The sequence below is a fragment of the Nerophis lumbriciformis genome, linkage group LG08, assembly GCF_033978685.3.
Source record: "Nerophis lumbriciformis linkage group LG08, RoL_Nlum_v2.1, whole genome shotgun sequence".
Lineage (NCBI taxonomy): Eukaryota > Metazoa > Chordata > Actinopteri > Syngnathiformes > Syngnathidae > Nerophis > Nerophis lumbriciformis.
Genome location: NC_084555.2, coordinates 3541975 through 3569388, shown reverse-complemented (window position 1 = coordinate 3569388; position 27414 = coordinate 3541975). Strand labels below are relative to the sequence as shown.

Here is a 27414-nt window from a genome sequence, read left to right as displayed (position 1 = left end):
TATGTGTATGTGTATGTGTATGTGTGTGTGTCGTCTCCGCACTTTGGCGACACCCAGTGGCGGAAAGCGGAACCGGCAGGTGTGCGTGCATGGGCAGCCAGCATCGCATCACAGCGGCAGGCTGAAAATGCACCGATCGAACATGTAACTTCCACGATCCGGTCTTCTTCTCCCACACCTGCACTCTCTGCATCCGTGGCGTGACCGCAGGGAAGGTGCAGCGAAGGAGGAGGGAGGGGTGGGGGAAAAAAAACAACAACAACAAAAAAAACAACAACGACGCTTTCAGGTTGGTGCGGATGTGCTCCTGCAGGCGCTCACATGACGACGGGCCATTTCTGGACCATTCCCCACGCAAACCGCGCGGGGAAATGACAAGAAGGACCTCCTTTGATTCGCGCCTGTCGAGATGGTGAGTGAACCACCGCCGCCGCCGCCTCCATCCCATAATGTGCACGCACGCACCTGCTCGCCTACTAATTATTATCCTGCACCGAAAAGACGCAAGATGTCCGTCCGTCGACGCCGTCCACGCATTCCAGCAGGTTCGCAGCATCACGGGCGGCTGCAGATGACCTTCAGCTGTGTGGATGCGGTGCATGAAAAAAAAAAAAAAAAAAAAAAAAAAAAAAGCCTCTCCTGGACCACTCACCCACGCTAGAGCTGCCGTGTCCTAAATACATCACCGTGCATTTGACAACACACACTCCCACGCCCTGCATGAGTCACATTGACCTCTTTCCACCCCACAAAAGCACACGTTTCATTGTTTTGGTGTGGATGATGAGCATTGGGGGGGGACAGCTTATGAGTGGCGCTCACAGGCGTAAGAGGATTTGCCTGCATGTAAAATGTATCGATACCCTAAGCCTTTAAAAGGCCTTGCCAGGGATCTGGTTCCAGGGGGGTGGGGGCGGAAAAAGGGGGGCCTTTTAGGCACCGGGTGACGTGGTGATGCAGGACGAGCGGCCCCTGGTGCGCGTCGCTCTATATTTACTGTTAAAAGCTATACGTGTAGATTACGATAACCACAGAATGGAACTTCCTGCGAAGCACATAACCCAAAAAACCTAGTGCAGTGGTTCTTAACCTTGTTGGAGGTACCGAAATCCACCAGTTTCATATGCGCATTCACCGAACCCTTCTTTTTTCAAATTCAAGAAAATATGTTTTTTTCAGGTTAAGAACCACTGGTTTATAAGAGTGTTTCAGTAGTGTATGTAAGAGTGTTTCAGTAGTGTTTATAAGAGTGTTTCAGTAGTGTATGCAAGAGTGTTTCAGTAGTGTATGTAAGAGTGTTTCAGTAGTGTTTATAAGAGTGTTTCAGTAGTGTATGTAAGAGCATTTCAGTAGTGTTTATAAGAGTGTTTCAGTAGTGTATGTAAGAGCATTTCAGTAGTGTGTATAAGAGTGTTTCAGTAGGGTGTGTGAGAGAAAAACATTTCAGTTGTTTATGTGAGAGCATTTCAGTAGTGTATGTAAGAGCATTTCAGTAGTGTGTATAAGAGTGTTTCAGTAGTGTATGTAAGAGCATTTCAGTAGTGTTTATAAGAGTGTTTCAGTAGTGAATGTAAGAGCATTTCAGTAGTGTTTATAAGTGTGTTTCAGTAGTGTATGTAAGAGCATTTCAGTAGTGTGTATAAGAGTGTTTCAGTAGGGTGCGTGAGAGAAAAAGATTTCAGTTGTTTATGTGAGAGCATTTCAGTAGTGTATGTAAGAGCATTTTAGTAGTGTGTATAATAGTGTTTCAGTAGTGTATGTAAGAGCATGTCAGTAGTGTTTATAAGAGTGTTTCAGTAGTGTATGTAAGAGCATTTCAGTAGTGTTTATAAGTGTGTTTCAGTAGTGTATGTAAGAGCATTTCAGTATTGTATGTAAGAGCATTTCAGTAGTGTGTATAAGAGTGTTTCAGTAGGGTGTGTGAGAGAAAAACATTTCAGTTGTTTATGTGAGAGCATTTCAGTTGTGTATGTAAGAGCATTTCAGTAGTGTGTATAAGAGTGTTTCAGTAGGGTGTATAACATTGTTTCAGTAGGGTGCGTGAGAGAAAAAGATTTCAGTTGTTTATGTGAGAGCATTTCAGTAGTGTATGTAAGAACATTTTAGTAGTGTGTATAATAGTGTTTCAGTAGTGTATGTAAGAGCATTTCAGTAGTGTGTATAAGAGTGTTTCAGTAGGGTGTGTGAGAGAAAAACATTTCAGTAGTGTATGTAAGAGCATTTCAGTAGTGTGTATAAGAGTGTTTCAGTAGGGTGTATAACATTGTTTCAGTAGGGTGCGTGAGAGAAAAAGATTTCAGTTGTTTATGTGAGAGCATTTCAGTAGTGTATGTAAGAACATTTTAGTAGTGTGTATAATAGTGTTTCAGTAGTGTATGTAAGAGCATTTCAGTAGTGTGTATAAGAGTGTTTCAGTAGGGTGTGTGAGAGAAAAGCATTTCAGTAGTGTATGTAAGAGCATTTCAGTAGTGTGTATAAGAGTGTTTCAGTAGGGTGTATAACATTGTTTCAGTAGGGTGCGTGAGAGAAAAAGATTTCAGTTGTTTATGTGAGAGCATTTCAGTAGTGTATGTAAGAACATTTTAGTAGTGTGTATAATAGTGTTTCAGTAGTGTATGTAAGAGCATTTCAGTAGTGTGTATAAGAGTGTTTCAGTAGGGTGTGTGAGAGAAAAACATTTCAGTAGTGTATGTAAGAGCATTTCAGTAGTGTGTATAAGAGTGTTTCAGTAGGGTGTATAACATTGTTTCAGTAGGGTGCGTGAGAGAAAAAGATTTCAGTTGTTTATGTGAGAGCATTTCAGTAGTGTATGTAAGAACATTTTAGTAGTGTGTATAATAGTGTTTCAGTAGTGTATGTAAGAGCATTTCAGTAGTGTGTATAAGAGTGTTTCAGTAGGGTGTGTGAGAGAAAAACATTTCAGTAGTGTATGTAAGAGCATTTCAGTAGTGTGTATAAGAGTGTTTCAGTAGGGTGTATAACATTGTTTCAGTAGGGTGCGTGAGAGAAAAAGATTTCAGTTGTTTATGTGAGAGCATTTCAGTAGTGTATGTAAGAACATTTTAGTAGTGTGTATAATAGTGTTTCAGTAGTGTATGTAAGAGCATTTCAGTAGTGTGTATAAGAGTGTTTCAGTAGGGTGTGTGAGAGAAAAACATTTCAGTAGTGTATGTAAGAGCATTTCAGTAGTGTGTATAAGAGTGTTTCAGTAGGGTGTATAACATTGTTTCAGTAGGGTGCGTGAGAGAAAAAGATTTCAGTTGTTTATGTGAGAGCATTTCAGTAGTGTATGTAAGAACATTTTAGAAGTGTGTATAATAGTGTTTCAGTAGTGTATGTAAGAGCATTTCAGTAGTGTGTATAAGAGTGTTTCAGTAGGGTGTGTGAGAGAAAAACATTTCAGTAGTGTATGTAAGAGCATTTCAGTAGTGTGTATAAGAGTGTTTCAGTAGGGTGTATAACAGTGTTTCAGTAGGGTGCGTGAGAGAAAAAGATTTCAGTTGTTTATGTGAGAGCATTTCAGTAGTGTATGTAAGAACATTTTAGTAGTGTGTATAATAGTGTTTCAGTAGTGTATGTAAGAGCATTTCAGTAGTGTGTATAAGAGTGTTTCAGTAGGGTGTGTGAGAGAAAAACATTTCAGTAGTGTATGTAAGAGCATTTCAGTAGTGTGTATAAGAGTGTTTCAGTAGGGTGTATAACATTGTTTCAGTAGGGTGCGTGAGAGAAAAAGATTTCAGTTGTTTATGTGAGAGCATTTCAGTAGTGTATGTAAGAGGTAATTCTGAATAATGTCCCTAACGGCCCCTCATACAACACAGTGCATGAACTCACAACAAATTACACACCTTACACACATTACCATGAATTGATTAACGTGGACCCCGACTAAATCAAGTTGCAAAACTTATTCGGGTGTTACCATTTAGTGGTCAATTGTACGGAATATGTACTGTACTGTGTAAACTGTACTGTGTATTCTCTTCCTTTGCAATCTGCTAGTAAAAGTTTCAATCGATCAATCAAACAACCTGCAAATCAGATGGAAAAATAGAGTGAACATTGTTTGGGGGTATCCATAATACGCTGATAGGGAGAAGTTTGTATCTACACGATAAGTCGGATGTGTCTTTACCTCCGTGGCGGAGGCTCCGCCGAACTCCTGAGGTCGACTCACCGAACTCCTAGGGTTCGATTGAACCCAGGTTAAGAACCACTGGTTTATAGGAGTGTTTCAATAGTGTATGTAAGAGTGTTTCACTAGTGTATGTAAGAGTGTTTCAGTAGTGTATGTAAGAGCATTTCAGTAGTGTTTATAAGTGTGTTTCAGTAGTGTATATAAGAGCATTTCAGTAGTGTGTATTAGAGTGTTTCAGTAGGGTGTGTGAGAGAAAAACATTTCAGTTGTTTATGTGAGAGCATTTCAGTAGTGTATGTAAGAGCATTTCAGTAGTGTGTATAAGAGTGTTTCAGTAGGGTGTATAACAGTGTTTCAGTAGGGTGCGTGAGAGAAAACGATTTCAGTTGTTTATGTGAGAGCATTTCAGTAGTGTATGCAAGAGCATTTTAGTAGTGTGTATAAGAGTGTTTCAGTAGTGTATGTAAGAGCATTTCAGTAGTATATGTAAGAGCATTTCAGTAGTGTGTATAAGAGTGTTTCAGTAGGGTGTGTGAGAGAAAAACATTTCAGTAGTGTATGTAAGAGCATTTCAGTAGTGTGTATAAGAGTGTTTCAGTAGAGTGTATAACAGTGTTTCAGTAGGGTGCGTGAGAGAAAAAGATTTCAGTTGTTTATGTGAGAGCATTTCAGTAGTGTATGTAAGAGCTTTTTAGTAGTGTGTATAAGAGTGTTTCAGTAGTGTATGTAAGAGCATTTCAGTAGTATATGTAAGAGCATTTCAGTAGTGTGTATTAGAGTGTTTCAGTAGGGTGTGTGAGAGAAAAACATGTCAGTAGTGTATGTAAGAGCATTTCAGTAGTGTGTATAAGAGTGTTTCAGTAGGGTGTATAAGAGTGTTTCAGTAGGGCGTATAAGAGTGTTTCAGTAGGGTGTGTGAGAGAAAAAGATTTCAGTTGTTTATGTGAGAGCATTTCAGTAGTGTATGTAAGAGGTAATTCTGAATAATGTCCCTAACGGCCCCTCATACAACACAGTGCATGAACTCACAACAAATTACACACCTTACACACATTACCATGGATTGATTAACGTGGACCCCGACTAAAACAAGTTGGAAAACATATTCGGGTGTTACCATTTAGTGGTCAATTGTACGGAATATGGACTGTACTGTGTAAACTGTACTGTGTATTCTCTTCCTTTGCAATCTGCTAGTAAAAGTTTCAATCGATCAATCAAACAACCTGCAAATCAGATGGAAAAATAGAGTGAACATTGTTTGGGGGTATCCATAATACACTGATAGGGAGAAGTTTGTATCTACACGATAAGTCGGATGTGTCTTTACCTCCGTGGCGGAGGCTCCGCCGAACTCCTGAGGCCGACTCACCGAACCCCTAGGGTTCGATCGAACCCAGGTTAAGAACCTTTGGTTTATAAGAGTGTTTCAGTAGTGTATGTAAAAGTGTTTCAGGAGTGTATATAAGATGTCACGTTCAAACACTGAGGACATCTATTAAACAAGACAAAAGGCAAGGAATCAAACAGAGACTAAATTAAATTTGGACTCAATTGAGGAGAGACGGCGTCGACCTGTAACCTCTTACAGTGTCTTAGCACGCTCTGACGAAGAAGGTTTTCGTCTCCTCTATTATTTAGATGTTCAATGTTCACGCACCAACACATGTCTCAGCAGAAATGGGAAGTACGTAAAACAGTCATTGTTTTCGGTCACATTGAAGACCAAGAAGAGGATGTCTCGGGCTTGGGCTCTTCCTGGATCCAGCTGGGGCAGGTGTTGGAGGACAATGGATAACCCCTCCCGTCTCCTGACCACAGTTCAAAGAGAGTTCCTCTGGAAGTTGAGCAGATCCTGCCATCTGTCCGTGTTGAAATCACAGTGAAGTTTTACGAGCCTTCTTCCTCTTGGTAGGCCTCGAAAGACAGCCTTCATCTTCTTATCAGAAACATAATGTAATACAACGTTTCTTTTGTGATAACTTACAAACAATTATTCCAACAGTAAGAGTGGTTCAGTAGTGTTTATAAGAGTGTTTCAGTAGTGTATGTAAGAGTGTTTCAGTAGTGTTTATAAGAGTGTTTCAGTAGTGTTTATAAGAGTGTTTCAGTAGTGTATGTAAGAGTGTTTCAGTAGTGTTTATAAGAGTGTTTCAGTAGTGTTTACAAGAGTGTTTCAGTAGTGTATGTAAGAGCATTTCAGTAGTGTATGTAAGAGATTTTCAGTAGTGTTTATAAGAGTGTTTCAGTAGTGTATATAAGAGCACTTCAGTAGTGTATGTAAGAGCATTTCAGTAGGGTGTAAAAGAGCATTTCAGTAGGGTGTGTGAGAGAAAAACATTTCAGTTATCGAACCCAGGTTAAGAACCACTGGTTTATAAGAGTGTTTCAGTAGTGTATGTAAGAGTGTTTCAGTAGTTTTTATAAGAATGTTTCAGTAGTGTATGTAAGAGTGTTTCAGTAGTGTTTATAAGAGTGTTTCAGTAGTGTTTATAAGAGTGTTTCAGTAGTGTATGTAAGAGCATTTCAGTAGTGTATGTAAGAGCATTTCAGTAGTGTGTAAAAGAGTGTTTCAGTAGGGTGTGTGAGAGAAAAACATTTCAGTTATCGAACCCAGGTTAAGAACCACTGGTTTATAAGAGTGTTTCAGTAGTGTATGTAAGAGTGTTTCAGTAGTGTTTATAAGAGTGTTTCAGTAGTGTATGTAAGAGTGTTTCAGTAGTGTTTATAAGAGTGTTTCAGTAGTGTTTATAAGAGTGTTTCAGTAGTGTATGTAAGAGCATTTCAGTAGTGTATGTAAGAGCATTTCAGTAGTGTGTAAAAGAGTGTTTCAGTAGGGTGTGTGAGAGAAAAACATTTCAGTTATCGAACCCAGGTTAAGAACCACTGGTTTATAAGAGTGTTTCAGTAGTGTATGTAAGAGTGTTTCAGTAGTGTATGTAAGAGTGTTTCAGTAGTGTTTATAAGAGTGTTTCAGTAGTGTATGTAAGAGTGTTTCAGTAGTGTTTATAAGAGTGTTTCAGTAGTGTATGTAAGAGCACTTCAGTAGTGTATGTAAGAGCATTTCAGTAGGGTGTAAAAGCATTTCAGTAGGGTGTGTGAGAGAAAAACATTTCAGTTATCGAACCCAGGTTAAGAACCACTGGTTTATAAGAGTGTTTCAGTAGTGTATGTAAGAGTGTTTCAGTAGTTTTTATAAGAATGTTTCAGTAGTGTATGTAAGAGTGTTTCAGTAGTGTATGTAAGAGTGTTTCAGTAGTGTTTATAAGAGTGTTTCAGTAGTGTATGTAAGAGCACTTCAGTAGTGTATGTAAGAGCATTTCAGTAGGGTGTAAAAGCATTTCAGTAGGGTGTGTGAGAGAAAAACATTTCAGTTATCGAACCCAGGTTAAGAACCACTGGTTTATAAGAGTGTTTCAGTAGTGTATGTAAGAGTGTTTCAGTAGTTTTTATAAGAATGTTTCAGTAGTGTATGTAAGAGTGTTTCAGTAGTGTATGTAAGAGTGTTTCAGTAGTGTTTATAAGAGTGTTTCAGTAGTGTATATAAGAGCATTTCAGTAGTGTATGTAAGAGCATTTCAGTAGTGTGTAAAAGAGTGTTTCAGTAGGGTGTGTGAGAGAAAAATATTTCAGTTATCGAACCCAGGTTAAGAACCACTGACCTAGTGTAAATCGTAAATAAAAACCGAATACAATAATTTGCTGAAAGGACAACTTTGCGTGCAGGTCGGAAACCATTTATTTGTATAAATCGTGCAGGGGGCAGCACGGTGGAACAGGGGTTAGCGTGTGTGCCACACAATACGAAGGTCCTGGGTTCTATCCCCGGGCTCGGGGGCATTTCTGTGTAGAGTTTGCATGTTTCTCCCCGTGACTGCATGGGTTCCCTTCCACTTGTCCCCGAAAGGGACAAGTGGAAGTCTTGGGGTACACCCTGGACAAGTCTGGAAGTCTGTCTTATCTGTGTTGGCCCTGCGATGAGGTGGCGACTTGTCCAGGGTGTACCCCGCCTTCCTCCCGAATGCAGCTGAGATAGGCTCCAGCACCCCCCGCGACCCCGAAAGGGACAAGCGGTAACAAATGGATGGATGGAAATCATGCAGGAACAAACAGGAAAAAACACAAAAGCGTGCCGATAGCACGGGAGGCAAAGCTAAAAAACTATAAAAACAGGAATCCAAAAACTATAATTGTCGTTCGCTGTTGCGTGGCGCAAACAAGGAAACCGGACTGATGGTGAAAGAAACGGGGATGAATGGCTCTCTGATTAAGTGCCCGGGAGCAGGTGAGCGTCCCGAACACTAATCGGAGGCAGGAGGAACTAATCTGCAGTCATGGCAACTGAAACACAAACCCAGGGGTGCAGAAAACAGGACTGAGATAGTCAAAACTAACAGAACAAAACATGATCCGGGCGACGGATCGTAACAATTTGCTAATCCTTTTCAACCTATATTCAATTGAATAGACTGCAAAGAAAAGATACATGTTTCCAAAAAAAGCTGGCAAAAAAGACGGAGAAAGTTGAGGAAGGCTCATCAAACACTTATTTGTCTTGCTGAAATAAGCAGGGGCGTCCATGGTAACATTGCTTGGATGGCAACATATGTTGCTCCAAAACCTATATGTACCTTTCAGCATTAATGGCGCCTTCAAAGATGTGTAAGTTACCCATGTCTTGGGCACTAATACACCCCCATACCATCACAGATGCTGGCTTCTGAAATTTGCACCTATAACAATCCGGATGGTTCTTCTCCTCGACGTCCACAGTTTCCAAAAACAATCTGAAATGTGGATTCGTCAGACCACAGAACACTTTTCCACTTTGCATCAGTCCATCTTAGATGAGCTCGGGCCCGGTGAAGCCGGCGGCGTTTCTGGGTGTTGTTGATAAATGGCTTCGGCTTTGCATAGGAGAGTTTTAACTTGCACTTACAGATGTAGCAACGAACTGTAGTTACTGACAGTGGGTTTCTGAAGTGTTCCTGAGCCCATGTGGTGATATCCTTTACACACTGATGTCGCTTTTTGATGCAGTACCGCCTGAGGTATCGAAGGTGAAACGACTTGGTCGCATAGTGATGCGGGTGTGGTTCTCCCAAGGATGCAGACGGCTTCGGACACAGCTTGCAGGTAGGAAAATGATTTATTTTAAATATAAATCATATGATGGATAAACAAAAAACATGCATGTAGCACAAAAGGCAAAACAAAAGGACTAGCGTGGGAGCTAGCAGGAAAAAATAGCATAGCGTGAAAAGCTAGCAGAATCAAAGTAGTCATTAATAGTTGTATGGGAACAAACTACGAAGCCAGACCGAGTGAGGCCAGAGCAAAGACTAAATAGCCCTCTGATTAGCGCCCGGGCAACAGGTGCGCGTCCCGAACACTAACCAGAGGCAGGTGCGTACAATCTGCCGTCATGGCAACAGAAACAAACTAAACTCAAGGTGCTGAAAACACGTGACACAAACATAAACAAACTCTGATCCGGGCAGCGGATCGTAACAGAAGGTCCGTAATATCATCGCTTACGTGCAATGATTTCTCCAGATTCTCTGAACATTTTGATGATATTACGGATGGTGAAATCCATAAATCCCTTGCAATAGCTAGTTGAGAAATGTCGTTCTTAAACCGTTCGACAATTTGCTCACGCGTTTGTTCACAAAGTGGTGACCCTCGCCCCCATCCTTGTTTGTGAATGACTGAGCATTTCATGGAAGCTGCTTTTATACCCAATCATGGCACCCACCTGTTCCCAATTAGCCCGTTCACCTGTGGGATGTTCCAAATAAGTGTTTGATCAATCAATCAATCAATCAATCTTTATTTATATAGCCCTAAATCACAAGTGTCTCAAAGGGCTGCACAAGCCACAACGACATCCTCGGTACAAAGCCCACATACGGGCAAGGAAAAACTCACCCCAGTGGGACGTCGATGTGAATGACTATGAGAAACCTTGGAGAGGACCGCATATGTAGGTAACCCCCCCCCTCTAGGGGAGACCGAAAGCAATGGATGTCGAGTGGGTCTGACATAATATTGTGAGAGTCCAGTCCATAGTGGATCCAACATAATAGTAAGAGTCCAGTCCATAGTGGGGCCAGCAGGACACCATCCCGAGCGGAGACGGGTCAGCAGCGTAGAGATGTTCCCAGCCGATGCACAGGCGAGCGGTCCACCCCGGGTCCCGACTCTGGACAGCCAGCACTTCATCCATGGCCACCGGACCTGTGCCCCCCCCCCCCCCCCCCCCCCCTCAAGGAAAAGGGGAGCAGAGGAGAAAAGAAAAGAAACGGCAGATCAACTGGTCTAACAGGGGGGCTATTTAAAGGCTAGAGTATACAAATGAGTTTTAAGATGGGACTTAAATGCTTCTACTGAGGTAGCATCTCTAATTGTTACCGGGAGGGCATTCCATAGTACTGGAGCCCCAATAGAAAACGCTCTATAGCCCGCAGACTTTTTTTGGGCTCTGGGAATCACTAATAAGCCGGAGTTCTTTGAACGCAGATTTCTTGCCGGGACATATGGTACAATGCAATCGACAAGATAGGCTGGAGTTAGACCGTGTAGTATTTTATACGTAAGTAGTAAAACCTTAAAGTCACATCTTAAGTGCACAGGAAGCCAGTGCAGGTGAGCCAGTATAGGCGTAATATGATCAAACTTTCTTGTTCTTGTCAAAAGTCTAGCAGCCGCATTTTGTACCAACTGTAATTTTTTAATGCTAGACATAGGGAGCCCCGAAAATAATACGTTACAGTAGTCGAGACGAGACGTAACGAACGCATGAATAATGATCTCAGCGTCGCTAGTGGATAAAATAGAACGAATTTTAGCGATATTACGGAGATGAAAGAAGGCCGTTTTAGTAACATGATTATGATGAGCATTCCTCAACTTTCTCCGTCTTTTTTTACCACTTGTGCCAGCTTTGTTGAAACAAGTTGCAGGCATCACATTCCAAATGAGCTAAAATAACAAAGTTTACCAGTTCGAACGTCAAGTATCTTGTCTTTGCAGTCTATTCAATTGAATATAAGTTGAAAAGGATTTGCAAATCATTGTATTCTGTTTTTATTTACCATTTACACAATGTGCCAACTTCACTGGTTTTGGGGTTTTGGCAGAGGTGTGGACTCGAGTCACATGACTTGGACTCGAGTCAGACTCGAGTCATGAATTTGATGACTTTAGACTCGACTTGACAAAATGTAAAAAGACTTGCAACTCGACTTAGACTTTAACATCAATGACTTGTGACTTCACTTGGACTTGAGCCTTTTGAATTGACATGACTTGACATGACTTGCTACTTTCCCCAAAACCCAAAGATGAAAAAGTTATTCGGGAGCGCTCCGTATTTTTCATTGTGTACTTGTCTATCAGCGTGTGTCAGCTGGTGTGGTCTCAGTACAACAGCCAATCAAATTAGATCTACTTTGTTTTCATCACACAGCATTCATCCAATCAAATTGCAGGACAACCAATGAAGAAGACATGTCCAAACCACACGCCAGTGAACAAAAAATGATACCTAAAATAATTTCGTTTGGGTATAAAAATTACGAGGTGGTCAACAAAAAACGGTTTGCAATATGCAACACATGCGGTTCGAAAATTACTGATGGAGAGGAAACAACTTCCAACTTTTTCCGGCATTTGAAGTTGCACAAAGAACGGTAAGTTTTGAATGTAAGATAACGTTTATTGGCTAAGTAACGTGACTTTTATTTGCTGTGTAGTTAAATCAGTGAGGCTGTAAACTCACTGCTAACGTTATAACGTTATTGCAAACACGGGAATCTGTTGCAGTTCACTACCTTATTCATACTTTTTGTTCAGTGATTTTTTTTAAGCAGGGTTAGTCAATATATCACACGTAACGTTAGACGGCGGTCAGCAGCACCGCGTATTTTAGCCACCTAAAAAAAGACAAAAATAGTAAAATAAAGGTCAGTTAAAATGTATACTATATTATGAATATGTGTACCGTTTTAGCTAGCTTTCTGACATACTGTTGGTTGTTTACCTCAGTGGTCCCCAACCACCGGGCCGCGGCCCGCTACTGGTCCGTGGATCGATTGGTATCGGGCCGCACAAGAAATATATATATATATATGTTTTTCTTTTTTTAATTAAATCAACATAAAAAACACAAGATACACTTACAAGTAGTGCACCAACCCAAAAAAACTCTCCCCCCCCTTTTGTTCTGGGCATTGAACATGAAGACTCTTCCTTCACTGTTACGAGTGGCCATGAGAGTCTTGGCAGTGCCTGCCTCCAGTGCTCCAGTGGAGCGAGTTTTCAGCCATGGTGGCATCATACTACGCCCCCATCGTGCACAAATGACTGACAGACTCTTGGCTAATTTGGTCTTTTGCAAATGCAATGCAGCATAGGGCCCTGACATATAAAAAGTACAACTTTTTTGTTATGTTCACGTATATGTCATGTTTTTTCAATGTTAACACTTTTGTACAAATAAGTACATTTGCACTTTATTTTTCAATGTGTTTGTTCTGTATAGGAATGAGTTAATGTTTAAAATGACTGGTTAATAGTGCTATTATAAAGTGCAATGTCAGCACAATTTTCTTTCCTGCAATTTAAAATGCACTTGTTTTAATAAATAAATACAGCGTTTGAAAAGCATACACAATCTGTGTTAATATATTAGTCTGTGGTTAAAAGGACTTGAAAGGACTCGAAACTCAAAATGCAGGACTTAGGACTTGACTTGAGACTTTCCAGTCTTGACTTTGGACTTGACTCGGGGCTTGCCTGTCTTGACTCGGGACTTGACTCGGACTTGAGGGCAAAGACTTGAGACTTACTTGTGACTTGCAAAACAATGACTTGGTCCCACCTCTGGGTTTTGGTAAATCAATACAAAAGCAACACACCATTTATTTTGGCTTTGGCAATTCTGTAGCACGCACACGGTAATGCTCACCTCTGGAACAACAACTTAGCAGATCAATTTCAGTCCACCAGTGGCAGCAATCCTTTCACTGTTGATGGAGTTGTGGTGAGGAGGGACCTCAGATGGGTGAAGAGGGTCTTCTGTTCTTCTTCCCTATCGACGTAAACAGGGACCTGCTTCATCGCTGCCCACTTGGATGGCTTGCCACAGAGAATACTCTTAAGAAGAAGGCTTTGGGAAATGAATAATTTAGTGTGTTGTGTGGCAAATGTTTACTGAAACACTGATTATAAATGGCAGTAGAATGAAATACATGCATACCCTAAAGCAGGGGTCGGCAACCTTTACCAGTCAAAGAGCCATTTTGACCAGTTTCACAAATTATAGATAACAATGGGAGCCGCAAAAATTTTGGAAATTTTAAATGAAATAACACAGCATTCAAAGTTTTGTTTTTGCTTTGTGCTATGTATTAACCAGGGGTCTCAGACACGCTGCCCACACCTTTTATGGAATTTTTAAGCTGGTGCGGCACGCGGGTTTTAAATGTTTAAATGAGTATCGGTTGTCGGCGCCATGCGTGTCGTGATGATACAGCATATAGCGCCCACTACAACGAACGTGCCTGATCAGCCACATGTTGAATGGGGCTTTCGCTTGCTCACGTAGGTGACAGCAAGGCATACTTAGTCAACAACCACACAGGTTACACTGACGGTGGCGGTATAAAAAAAAACTTGAACACTCTTACTAATAATGCGCCACACTGTGAACCCACACCAAACAAGAATGACAAACACATTTCGGGAGAACATCTGCACCTTAACACAACATAAACACAACAGGACAAATACCCAGAATCCCATGCAGCCCTAACTCTTCTGGTGGTAGCAGGGGTGTATAATGTAGCCCGGAAGAGTCAGGGCTGCATGGGATTCTGGGTGTTTGTTCTGTTGTGTTTATGTTGTGTTAAGGTGCAGATGTTCTCCCAAAATGTGTTTGTCATTAGGGCCCGCAATGGCCCATTGCGAAAGGACTCCCACAGGGAGTCCTTATGCAATGGGACATAAGGACCTATTGAATATTGAATTTCTAAGGTTTTATTAGGGCCCGCACGGCCCATTGCAAAAGGACTCCCACAGGGAGTCCTTATGCAATGGGACATAAGGACCTATTGAATATTGAATTTCTAAGGTTTTATTAGGGCCCGCACGGCCCATTGCAAAAGGACTCCCACAGGGAGTCCTTATGCAATGGGACATAAGGACCTATTGAATTTCTAAGTTATTATCATTAGGGCCCGCAATGGCCCATTGCAAAAGGACTCCCTTCGGGAGTCCTTATGCAATGGGACATAAGGACCTATTGTTATTCGTTCGTTTTATTATTCTTTATTATTATTATTCTTCCGCCGCCTCTTTGAGCACTAATTTGACCCACTTAACATTCTTCAAAACTCACCATATTTGACCCACTCATCAGGACTTGCGAAAATTGTCTTTTAATAAAAGAAACGAACCGCAAAAATGTAAAATGCGCTCTAGCGCCCCCTAGGAAAAAAAAAAAACAGACTGCCTGTAACTCCCACTAGGAAGGTCGGAGAGACATTAAACAAAAACCTCTATGTAGGTCTGACTTAGACCTAGTTCTCATAATTGTATGTCTTCGGGCTAAAATCAACAGGAAGTTGGCAATTCCCCCTTCAAGACAAAAAAGTACTAAAAACAGTCACTTTTGCTTCTTTGAGCTGTAATTTGACCCCCTTAACATGCTTCAAAACTCACCAAACTTAACACACACATCAGGACTGGCTAAAACTGTGATCTAATGAAAAAACCTAACCCCAAATCTAAAAATTGTGCTCTACAGCAATGTTTTAATAAAACGGACAAAAAACTGCTCCTCGGAAGAAAAAAACTACAAAACTGCCTGTAACTCCCACTGGGAAGGTCGGAGAGACATGAAACAAAAACCTCTATGTAGGTCTCACTTAGACCTACATTTCATAAACTGACAACCCCAAGCTAAAATATACAGGAAGTTTGCTATTCCCCCTTCAACACAACATTTTTGTAAAAACCCGTCCCCTTTCTTCAAACATTATCTCCTCTGAGCGCGTTTGTTGTTTCGGCTTCAAACTAACACAGGAGAGAGATTGAACCCTTCTGATTAAAAGTTGGCGAAAGAGTTGTGATACCTGCTCCGGTTTTGATTTTATGACCCTTCAAAGACCCGCTGCACTGATGCTCCTGCGGTGCTGTTTTTTTAAGATGGCTGCTCAAAAGCAGGAAGCACCAACGTGCCCACACAATGCAGACAAGGTAGGTACACTAGACAAAAGTCTTGGGACACTTCAGACTACAAGTAGACAAAAGTATTGGGACACTTAGGACTAGCACCTGCCAAATACGCGGGCCCGACCAACGCTGCTTGCAGCTTTAATTCTTGTTTGGTTTTGGTTCAAAGTGTGGCGCATTATTAGTAAGAGTGTTAAAGTTGTTTTATATGACCACCGTCAGTGTAACCTGTGTGGCTGTTGACCAAGTATGCCTTGCTGTCACGTACGTGTGCAAGCAGAAGATGTATATTGTATAACAAGTGTTGGGCTGGCACGCTGTTAATACAGATTGTAGAGAGCGCCAAATGTTGTACCATCATGGCACGCCCTTATTATAGCTGTAAGGGTGAAAATCGGTGAATATTAGTCCCGGTAGTTTTCTGCGAGAGGCACTGAAATCCGGAAGTCTCACGGGAAAATCGGGGGGTTCAGCAAGTAAGCTGCTGAGCCGCATCAGAGTGATCAAAGAGCCGCATGCGGCTCCGGAGCCGCGGGTTGCCGACCCCTGCCCTAAAGCTAGAAGAAAGCCAGTTAGTTTGGTATACTACTTCTGAGAATAATCCTAAGAAAGGGTTGTTGTGGCAAAATTGTCTTTTAATCATTTAGCAGTAGTGATGAGAAAATGTAAACAATTTGAAAAATACCATCAAATGCTGCTCAGCCTTTCTAAATGCACAATAAACTCCACCAGTGCCTTTTCAGCCCCAGACACAAACCTTCCTTATTGTTAGAAAAATCCCACTGTTTATATTAAACATGCTTCTCAGATGAGAGTATTTGGCAAGCACCGTTTTGTCCTACTAATTTCAGCGATCCTTGAACTCATCGTACAACTTTCTCCGATGCTGCCACAGAGAGACGTGTTTTATGCCACTCCTTCTTTTTTCCCCCTCATTTTGTCCACCAAACGTTTTATGCTGTGCGTGAATGCACAAAGGTGAGCTTTGTTGATTTTATTGATTTGCTGGAGTGCTTATCAGGCATATTTAGTCAATCCGTGACTGCAAGTTAATCGCTGCTAACATGCTGTATAGGTTAGCTCAGTGGTTCTTAACCTGGGTTCGATGGAACCCTAGGGGTTCGGTGAGTCGGGCTCAGGGGTTCGGCGGAGGTCGAGACACACCCGACTCATCGTGTAAATAAAAACTTCTCCCTATCGGGCGTATTACGGATACGGCAACAGCAGAAGTCAGACTGGTTTGCAGGTGTGTAATTTGTTGTGAGTTTATGCAGAGTTTAAGGTGATGTTCATGCACGGTTCATTTTGTGCACCAGTAATAAAACATGGTAACACTTTAGTATGGGGAACATATTCACCATTAATTAGTTGCTTATTAACATGCAAATTAGTAACATATTGGCTCTTAACTAGTCATTATTAAGTACTTATTAATGCCTTATTCGGCATGGCCTTATTATAACCCTAACCCTCTAACCCTGGCCCTAACCCTAACCAAATAACTCTAAATTAAGTCTTTGTTACTTAGAATATGTTCCCCTAGTGTCCAAAAAACTCTAAATTAAGTCTTTGTTACTTAGAATATGTTCCCCATACTAAAGTGTTACCAAAAACATATAACTTTGTCTTGAATTTGAAAAAAACCCAACATTTTATTTTTCACTAAAGAAGGGTTCGGTGAATGCGCATATGAAACTGGTGGGGTTCGGTACCTCCAACAAGGTTAAGAACCACTGGTCTATGGGGATGTCCATCCTATCTAACTGTTAGTCCAGCACTAACAACCGGCCTACCTCCCCACCCGTCTGTCCATCCATTGGACTTTCTGTATCATCTACTACTGACCAACCAAACTCAAAACCTATATGTGTTACTCATGGCCATCTTACCCATCTGTCCGTTTATTCGAGCAAACGTCCAACCGACCTGTCTGTCCATTACTCTGTTAGACTAAACAACCTTTATCTACCTACAGTACTTACCTACCCATCCGTCCATCCAACGGACAAACCAAACTGGATACCTGTCTTTTGAGCTCTTGGCCTCACTAGCCACTAACAGGCGTCCCTACCTGTTTCACTGCTACTCGTTCTGTCTATACAAGGAATAACCTACCAAACCGTCCATTTCTCAATTGAATCTGGCCCAATCACATTTCTGTCAGTATATTGATCAGATTTAATTATGGTTGTACGGTATATAGGTATTAGTATAGTACCGCGATACTAATGAATCATCTCATACTCTGAAAAGTACTTGAGCTACACATAACATCCACTGTAATGATACCAAGTACAGGAGCGTATCTCGTCGATACTACTCTAACCCTGGCCCTAACCCTCTAACCCCAACCCTAACCAAATAACTCGAAATTAAGTCTGTGTTATTTAGAATATGTTCCCCATATTAAAGTGTTACCAAAAACATATAACTTTGTCTTGAATTTGAAAAAACAAACATTTTATTTGTCACTAAAGAAGGGTTCGGTGAATGCGCATATGAAACTGGTGGGGTTCGGTACCTCTAACAAGGTTAAGAACCAGCTGTATGTACATATTATGCCTCGTTTGTAGGTATATTAGAGCTCATTTAATTCCCTTTACTTATGTCCTCTGTGCATTTGATTTATATGTGCATGTCTAATGACACATTATCTGTATGTAATATTGGCTGCATTTCTCATATGTTGTTCCAGACCACAGCAAACGTTACCCAGCTTGCAAAGATTGTAATAAATCCATTAGAAGAAGACAGCCTGCCGTCTCCTTAAACTTGGACACACACATGTATACCTTTGGCCGTTCTGAGCCGGTAATTTCCAGAAGTTATCTCATCCTGTGAGAAGCCTCTGTTTTACTAATGATTTCCAATGTTGCAAAAATGTGTAGAATAAAAATGAAAATACAACATTTCTGTCCACGAAGATTTGCGTCAGGCTAATATAGACACTTACATCATGTAACGCTTATATAAGACTTTTATTCTTTTGCAGCTCCAGACAGATTTTTTATTTTTATTTTTTGGTTCAATAACACTTTACATGTTATCACTGGCGATGTGATAACGTGGCGGCGCGGACCTGCTACCGCCCGGAAAAACACGAGTGATGACGTCGCGACTATCGTCGACTAATCGTTGCACCCTTGCTCCCATTAATGACTTTTTCTTTCTCTTTGTGCCTTTTCCCGCTGCAGGTCACAATCCTCCAGGGTTAGTGAGAGGAAATCATGACTGGTTTCACGTCACCAGTTTTACCAAAGGGAATTATTAGATGAAACACTGTGTGCACGGTTATTAGGCAAGTGAGTACTTTTACTGTCTCATCCTTTTTTATGCCTACCGATATGCATGATGTGTATTTTATGTAACATCTCGGAATATTAAAACCACGTCCACATCACAGACATGCAGACAATCGAATAGAACAAATAGAGCCTATGTGTACTATTTGTCTACTTAATTTTCGTCCTGGTCGTGGAACTGTGGACCAGCTCTATACTCTCGGCAGGGTCCTTGAGGGTGCATGGGAGTTTTCCCAACCAGTCTACATGTGCTTTGTGGACTTGGAGAAGGCATTCGACCGTGTCCCTCGGGAAGTCCTGTGGGGAGTGCTCAGAGAGTATGGGGTTTCGGACTGTCTGATTGTGGCGGTCCGCTCCCTGTATGATCAGTGTCAGAGCTTGGTCCGCATTGCCGGCAGTAAGTCGGACACGTTTCCAGTGAGGGTTGGACTAGGCGCAGTCAAGGCGTTGAATGGGTCCGGTTTGGTGGCTGCAGGATTAGGTCTCTGTTTTTTGCAGATGATGTGGTCCTGATGGCTTCATCTGGCCAGGATCTTCAGCTCTCACTGGATCGGTTCGCAGCCGAGTGTGAAGCGACTGGGATGAGAATCAGCACCTCCAAGTCCGAGTCCATGGTTCTCACCCGGAAAAGGGTGGAGTGCCATCTCCTGGTTGGGGAGGAGATCTTGCCCCAAGTGGAGGAGTTCAAGTACCTCGGAGTCTTGTTCACGAGTGAGGGAAGAGTGGATCGTGAGATCGACAGGCGGATCGGTGCGGCGTCTTCAGTAATGCGGACGCTGTATCGATACGTTGTGGTGAAGAAGGAGCTGAGCCGGAAGGCAAAGCTCTCGATTTACTGGTCGATCTACGTTCCCATCCTCACCTATGGTCATGAGCTTTGGGTTATGACCGAAAGGACAAGATCACGGGTACAGGCGGCCGAAATGAGTTTCCTCCGCCGGGTGGCGGGGCTCTCCCTTAGAGATAGGGTGAGAAGCTCTGTAATCCGGGAGGAACTCAAAGTAAAGCCGCTGCTCCTCCACATCGAGAGGAGCCAGATGAGGTGGTTCGGGCATCTGGTCAGGATGCCACCCGAACACCTCCCTAGGGAGGTGTTTCGGGCACGTCCGACCGGTAGGAGGCCACGGGGAAGACCCAGGACACGTTGGGAAGACTATGTCTCCCGGCTGGCCTGGGAACGCCTCGGGATATCCCCCGGGACGAGCTGGACGAAGTGGCTGGGGAGAGGGAAGTCTGGGCTTTCCTGCTTAGGCTGCTGCCCCCGCAACCCGACCTCGGATAAGCGGAAGAAGATGGATGGATGGATGGATGTCTACTTAATACCTGCATTATCCTTTCCATCCTTACCCTTTCCATGCTTTGAAACTGAGCTAATGTGTGGAACAATTTCCCTTGTGGATCAATAAAGTTTGTCTAAGTCTGAATCTAAGAATAATAGGATATATATATATATATCCATTCATACTGTAACGAGCTGCTTGTGGTTATGTTTTATATGTTTGTGTGGTTTTCATTTGATGTTCATTGTTCCTATGATACCAAAAAACGCTGCCCCGGCCTGGGAGTCGATTGGCCGAGAATGAGGAAGTGCTGTTAAGTCTCTGGGGAAGCGCAGAGACAAAAGTGAATACCTGATGGAATCGGGCTGGTTGTTAGCATAAGATTGGCAATAAAAGTTAAAAATTGCGTCAGATTCTTTACTTATTCTGGAGGCTACAATACATTATATTTGTTTTCACGTTAAAAAAAACTTATTTTTTAAGGTGTGGCGGCTTCAATGTTGCCATGAAGGAGAAACCCTGCCCCATATTGCATATTCTTGGTATTGTAGACAGACACAGTTAGAAAGCTCACTACTAAAATTTAAGAGTTGTTTTATTGCTGTTCGGTCTTCCATTCAACTGTTCTATGACCCTTAACAAACCCCAACATCTTGGTTTAGGTCAGGGCTCGGGAACCTTTTTGGCTGAGAGAGCCATGAAAGCCAAATATTTTAAAATGTATTTCCGTGAGAGCCATACAATAATTTTTAACACTGAATACAACTAGATGTGTGCATTTTTAAGTAAGACCAACATTTTTAGAGTATAATAAGTCTCTTATTCATTTTAATAACATTGTTATTCTGAAGCTAACCAATAATAAATAAAATACTTCTTACCATTAATGCGACTTCTTGAACAGGTGCGGTAGAAAACGAATGGATGGATTAAAATGCATGAGAATGTTTTATATTTTGAACATTATTTTTAACATTGTGATTACCAGCTGAATTATTCATTACTTATAGTGTTAAGCAATGCCAGCTAAGATTTATCTGAGAGCCAGATGCAGTCATCAAAAGAGCCACATCTGGCTCTAGATCCATAGGTTCCCTACCCCTGGTTTAGGTACTTCCATGTTTTGTCGAGAGATGCCAATAGTACCATTAAAAAAAATCCCTCACCACTCTGGTTTTATTTCAGTCAAACCTTTCTGTCAAACGATATTTACAACATAACGATTCAATGACCCCTAGTACTGACCAAAGCTCTTGTTTGGGTACTTCCCAACATTGAACCGTCACACTGAGCCAAGTAGAGCTGTGCGCTTTCACACGTCGAGAAGGATGTGATTATTGCATAATTAGAGCCAAAGCGACGTGTGACACATAATATACAGTTGTACCTCGGTTATTGTTAGTAATCCTATCCAAAGGGTCAGTTGAAAACCGATTTGTCTGAAACCCAAATATATATTTTCCCACAGGAAACTGTTTTTATCCAGTTTATCCATTCCAGACATTCAAATACCACCCCTTTAATCAGCCCTATTAGTATTACAATCAGTTGTATCAATGGTCAAGGGAGCACCTGAAACAAAAAAAAAAACAGGTTTCTATGCCGTGTTGTTACTTTTTTTACAACAGGACATACAGTAGGCACCTATGTTTGTTGTTTTAGCCAGTAACAAATAACACAAGGAGCCAGGCACTTTTAGGTAAGAGATGCCCCCTTGACCAATGATGCAATTGAATGGAATACTAACAGGGGTGATTCCAGGGGTGGCAGAAGTCTCTAGTCTTCCCATCTTAACTAGATCTCCCCTACCGAAGTCTGTTTGAACTGGTTAAGACTGCTTGGATGAGAAGCGAAACATCTTCAAAGACAACGCAACAGTCCAGTTGCCACCGATTCAATACCCTGAGAATCATACTTATAATATGGGTCCTATGAAAACCGAGGTGCCACTGTATTTGTGGGACAGTGACAATTGCTTTTTAAGTTGTTAAATGTCACATCCCGGTCCAGGTGGAATGTCTTTAAAGTCTTCCACTGTCCAGCCTCTGCGAATACCGCCAAAGAAGCTAGGAAATTCTGGGGTTGACTTCAACCCTTTAATTCCGTGTCGGTGCCTTTTTCACTAACGAGTCACACAGAAAAAAGGTAACAAAAATCCTAGCTTGAATATGCAGTGTGAACACCAAGCAACTGTAATTAATCGTCATGCTTGATGAGTCCTGTGACATTGTCCTTGTGCCTCTCCAGGACAGAGCATGTCATCTGCATCCGTTCACAGAATCCTACGACCCCTTCTTCTTGCCACCTTCATCCTGGGATGCTTTGTGACTTTGTTTTTGATGTATTTTAAACCATCCACCCGTTGGCTATCGGGTCCCGTTGAGTCAACGGCGTCCACTGAGCGGGTCAAAGGCATTTTCTACGCCAAGAGCGATAAAAATGTCACCACGGTGCTCATCTGGCTCTGGCCCTTTGGACAGACCTACGACCTGAACGTGTGCGGCTCGCTCTTCAACATGGAGGGCTGCTTCATCACGGCTGACAGGAACCTCTACAACAAGTCGGACGGCGTCCTCATCCATCACCGGGACATCTGCTCGGACTTGTCCAATCTGCCGCCGCTGCAGCGTCCGTCTTTTCAAAAGTGGATTTGGATGAATTTGGAGTCTCCGTCTCACTCTTCTCAGCTGTCCGGCATTGAGAATCTGTTCAACCTAACCCTCAACTACCGCCGGGATGCCGACATTGAAGTGCCTTACGGGTCCATCGTGGCTGCCGAGGGCGAGGAAGACTTCGTCCCGCCCAGCAAAAACAAGCTGATCTGCTGGATCGTGAGCAACTGGAACCAAGAGCATGTGCGGGTCAAGTACTACAACGAACTATACAAACACATCGAGGTCCACGCGTACGGACAAGCCTTCGGGGAGTACATCTCGGACCAGGACTACTTTCCCACCATGGCCAGCTGTAAGTTCTACCTGGCTTTCGAGAACTCCATCCACAAGGACTACATCACAGAGAAACTCTACAACCCACTTTCCGTGGGGACGGTGCCCGTGGTGCTGGGCCCGTCGCGACAGAACTACGAGAACTTCGTCCAAGGGGACGCCTTCATCCACGTGGACGACTTCTCGTCACCCAAGGAGCTGGCCGACTACCTGCTGCTCCTGGACAAAAACGAGGATATGTACCTCAGGTACTTTGAGTGGCGGCGGCACTTTAAAGTGAAAAAAGCGTCATTCTGGGCCGAGCACACGTGCCTGGCTTGTGATTACCTGCGCAGGCACAGGGAGTACAAGACGGTCAACAACCTGGAAAAGTGGTTCTGGGGCTGAGGCAGCTTTGCAGGACTATTCAGTGTTTGTGTCGCTGACCTCATTTTAGGTTTTTAGTCATTACATTTTTTACTCATGAGCCATTTTCGCCTAGCCTTGGTCTTTTTTTGCCTTCTGTGTTGCTGTAGTCCCTGCAAAGTTCAGACTGCAGGTCCGTACGGCGACGCCTATGCGAGATTTGTTTCTCCAGCCACAAGATTCAGACTTTTCAGCATAGATATTGCGAGTGTCATTTTCAACTTCATAGGCTGCTGCCCCTGTGACCCAACCCTGGATAAACGAAAAATAACAGATGGATGGCACTGTATTTCATGTTTGACAGGTGTATGTCAGACCTGGGTAGGAGATCCTTCTAGTCTGAGACTACTTTGCGGGTGGAGACAACAAGCTGTGACTTGAGTATCTACAAGTTTATATAATCATTTCAAATTTTCAAATGCACGTTCTGTACATATTTTTTGACCATCCTTCATTTTGCTACTACTACAACGGCGTGTTTAAGTCTTGAGTGCTTAAATGTAAGACAAAAGATGTTTTTATTTCCATCTGATGCTAACGTAGTGTCACTTTTTGTGTCCGACTGACAAAACTAACAAAAAAGGGACCCCAATACAGTCTTTATCCGAGTGAGATGTCACAATGGACACACGTGCTTGTGATTGACGTCACCTATGCAGTGTTGACTAAGCTCAAGTGTCATGCGTCTGTACTGTAAGCGCACTTTTCCACGTCACACCGGTTTTGTTCTACACGTGTACAGTGGAGACACGCGATCCGCAGCCATGACATTAGGTACACCGAGTTCAAATAAAAGACAACGATTGAATAAACAATGTGTATTGGGCTGCACTGCATCAAGAACTGAATCGTCATGTTTTCCAAACAGGACGATACATGGTGAAGTACATTGTGGTCGTCTACAACCTGCTCTTGATTTAGATTATTCAGGTGTACCTAATGTTACGGGGTGAACGTGTCTTCTCCTTTTTATGCTGTTTTGGATGCATGGTTAAATATTTTTTAAACTTTTTTTTTTTTTTTTTTGCAAGCAGCTGTGCAGTAAAGAATGTGACCACCTGCTGTCTTTTACATTTTTTTTTATTATCTGTATATAATTATATAGAACTTTTTTGCAAAATCTACTGAACAATGCATCTGAAACAGCAATCTGCAGCTACAGACTCGGGATGGGCATTTGACGTTTCCATTCAATTGGTTGATGAACTGTTATTTCGAATAGGGTAGTTTTAAAGGGGAACATTATCACAATTTCAGAAGGGTTAAAACCATTAAAAATCAGTTCCCAGTGGCTTATTTTATTTTTCTAAGCTTTTTTCAAAATTTTACCCATCACGCAATATCCCTAAAAAAAGCTTCAAAGTGCCTGATTTTAACCACCCGTCCATTTTCCTGTGACGTCACATAGTGATGCCAACACAAACAAACATGGCGCATAGAACAGCAAGCTATAGCGACATTAGCTCGGATTCAGACTCGGATTTCAGGGGCTTAAGCGATTCAACAGATTACGCATGTATTGAAACGGATGGTTGTAGTGTGGAGGCAGGTAGCGAAAACGAAATTGAAGAAGAAACTGAAGCTATTGAGCCATATCGGTTTGAACCGTATGCAAGCGAAACCGACAAAAACGACACGACAGCCAGCGACACGGGAGAAAGCGAGGACGAATTCGGCGATCGCCTTCTAACCAACGATTGGTATGTGTTTGTTTGGCATTAAAGGAAACTAACAACTATGAACTAGGTTTACAGCATATGAAATACATTTGGCAACAACATGCACTTTGAGAGTGCAGACAGCCCAATTTTCATTAATCAATATATTCTGTAGACATACCCTCATCCGCTCTCTTTTCCTGAAAGCTGATCTGTCCAGTTTTGGAGTTGATGTCAGCAGGCCAGGGAAGCTAGGATCGATATTCTTCTCTTGATCATCTTCGGTGGCATAAGGGACGGTGTGAGCCAAGACATCCAGGGGGTTTAGCTCGCTCGTCTGCGGGAACAAACTGCCGCCATTGCTTGCCGTGCTACCGAGGTCCTTTGTCCCTGAATTGCTCACACACTCCGGCAGATTCAATGGGGGTCTGGCGGCAGATTTCTTTGACTTTATCGTTGGAAATGCATCTGCTTTGAGTGTCGCAGGATATCCACACATTCTTGCCATCTCTGTCGTAGCATAGCTTTCGTCGGTAAAGTGTGCGGAACAAACGTCCAATTTCTTGCCACTTTCGCATCTTTGGGCCACTGGTGCAACTTGAATCCGTCCCTGTTGGTGTTGTTACACCCTCCGACAACACACCGACGAGGCATGATGTCTCCAAGGTACGGAAAACAGTCGAAAAATAACAGCTGATTTGACTCGGTGTTTGAGAAAATGGCGGATTGCTTCCCGATGTGACGTCACAACGCTCTGAGAGCGAATAATAGAAAGGCGTTTAATTCGCCAAAATTCACCCATTTAGAGTTCGGAAATCGGTTAAAAAAATATATGGTCTTTTTTCTGCAACATCAAGGTATATATTGACGCTTACATAGGTCTGGTGATAATGTTCCCTTTTAATAGGTCGCCGAATGTCTTGAACTCCTATTTCCACGCCGGTGTGGTATTGAGCGGAATAATGCCCGTTCGTGTAGCTCAACATTCCTAAGTCTGCAGAGTACTAGTACCAGAGCACCAGTTAGTTGAGACTGAATCTACAGTGCCTCTGCTGGTCGCAGCCCAGTAGCGCACACGTGTTTCGATCGATTAATTGAACCCGATCAAACGCCCATTCCCGCTGTCGGTTCCATTTTGCACCGTGCAAATTGACCATCAAGTGTATTTATGCAAGCGGACGGTTTCCTTCGTTTCCTCGGACTATGTTCTTATGGCGTGCCATAGTGAATCTTGTAAATATCAGAAAAAAATTGTTCACGTATGAAAGGCTGGATTTAAATGTTCAAATCTCTTAATGAATTGTTGTATTACACCTAAATTGTACTTTTTTTTTTATAACTAGCACTTTTCTTTCCTGTATGTTTAGATAGAACTGTTGTCATCCATTGTAGACGAGACTATGAAAGTGCCATTCAGGTTGGATCAAAGATCTAGTTTTTTTTTGTCTCTTTTGCCTGCTTTTCTCTTTTGCCAAATCATGTGTTGGAGTGGCAGCCTTTATTCATTCCGTTGTCCTATATGAAGATGCTGCCTAGCACTGACATTGCTGACGTCCTTACAAAAATAGCCACCAACGCTGATCTTGCTTTATTTTAAAAAAAAAACCAACAACAAATGGGTGAGTGAGCGTTGTTTTTTGATTTGGATTAGATTTGTTTTGCCAAAATCACTGTATTTTGCCAAATGTTGTATTATGTATTTGAACTAAATGTCAAATAGTGTCAACGAAAATAAATAAGTGAAGCATACAGGATGCCTTACCTTCTTTGAGATAATTCATACCAGCTTCAGTGTGATGTTTGCCAGTGACCTTAAATTTGCAAAATATTCATGCCGCATTTACATATTTTTTCTCTCTTTCATGAAATCGGACAGGATATTGAGTAATATCATGTAAAACATTCCAACCTCTGCAGCTTGTCCATTTCAGCTGGAGTTGGCGTGGCAATCTTGGTGCTTGTGGTGAGGACGTCACTCGGAGGCTGTTCGTTTCCGCGGATGCTTTTTTTTTCAATCATGTCCAGAGTTGAATTCCATCTGGTAGGAACATCTTGCACAAGGGCCTCTTTCTTCTGGCCATGTTCAGCTTGTTTTTGCTCTAATTCTGCTGCATTTGCATGGACTGTGTTTAAAGGGGAACATTATCACAATTTCAGAATGGTTAAAACCATTAAAAATCAGTTCCCGGTGGCTTATTATATTTTTCGAAGTTTTTTTCAAAATTTTACCCATCACGCAATATCCCTAAAAAAAGCTTCAAAGTGCCTGATTTTAACCACCCGTCCATTTTCCTGTGACGTCACATAGTGAAGCCAACACAAACAAACATGGCGCATAGAACAGCAAGCTATAGCGACATTAGCTCGGATTCAGACTCGGATTTCAGCGGCTTAAGCGATTCAACAGATTACGCATGTATTGAAACGGATGGTTGTAGTGTGGAGG

At 42.2% G+C, this 27414-nt stretch overlaps 1 protein-coding gene across 2 annotated transcripts; it reads left to right on the top strand.

Moving 5' to 3' along the window:
* On the top strand, window positions 1-27414 carry fut9a (fucosyltransferase 9a). Of its 2 annotated transcripts, XM_072913623.1 has the most exons (4): window positions 1-412; window positions 9178-9273; window positions 18570-18677; window positions 22205-27414. In XM_072913623.1, exon 4 carries the CDS (start codon window positions 22213-22215, stop codon window positions 23290-23292), a length of 1080 nt encoding a protein of 359 aa, XP_072769724.1. In that variant the 5' UTR covers window positions 1-412; window positions 9178-9273; window positions 18570-18677; window positions 22205-22212; the 3' UTR covers window positions 23293-27414. The 2 variants fall into 2 exon arrangements, with proteins under 2 accessions (XP_072769724.1, XP_061824128.1); XM_061968144.2 differs by lacking the exon at window positions 9178-9273.

Excerpts from the sequence above, each read along its gene's own strand:
- fut9a (XM_061968144.2), top strand. The coding sequence starts at position 22,213 with ATGTCATCTGCATCCGTTCACAGAATCCTACGACCCCTTCTTCTTGCC.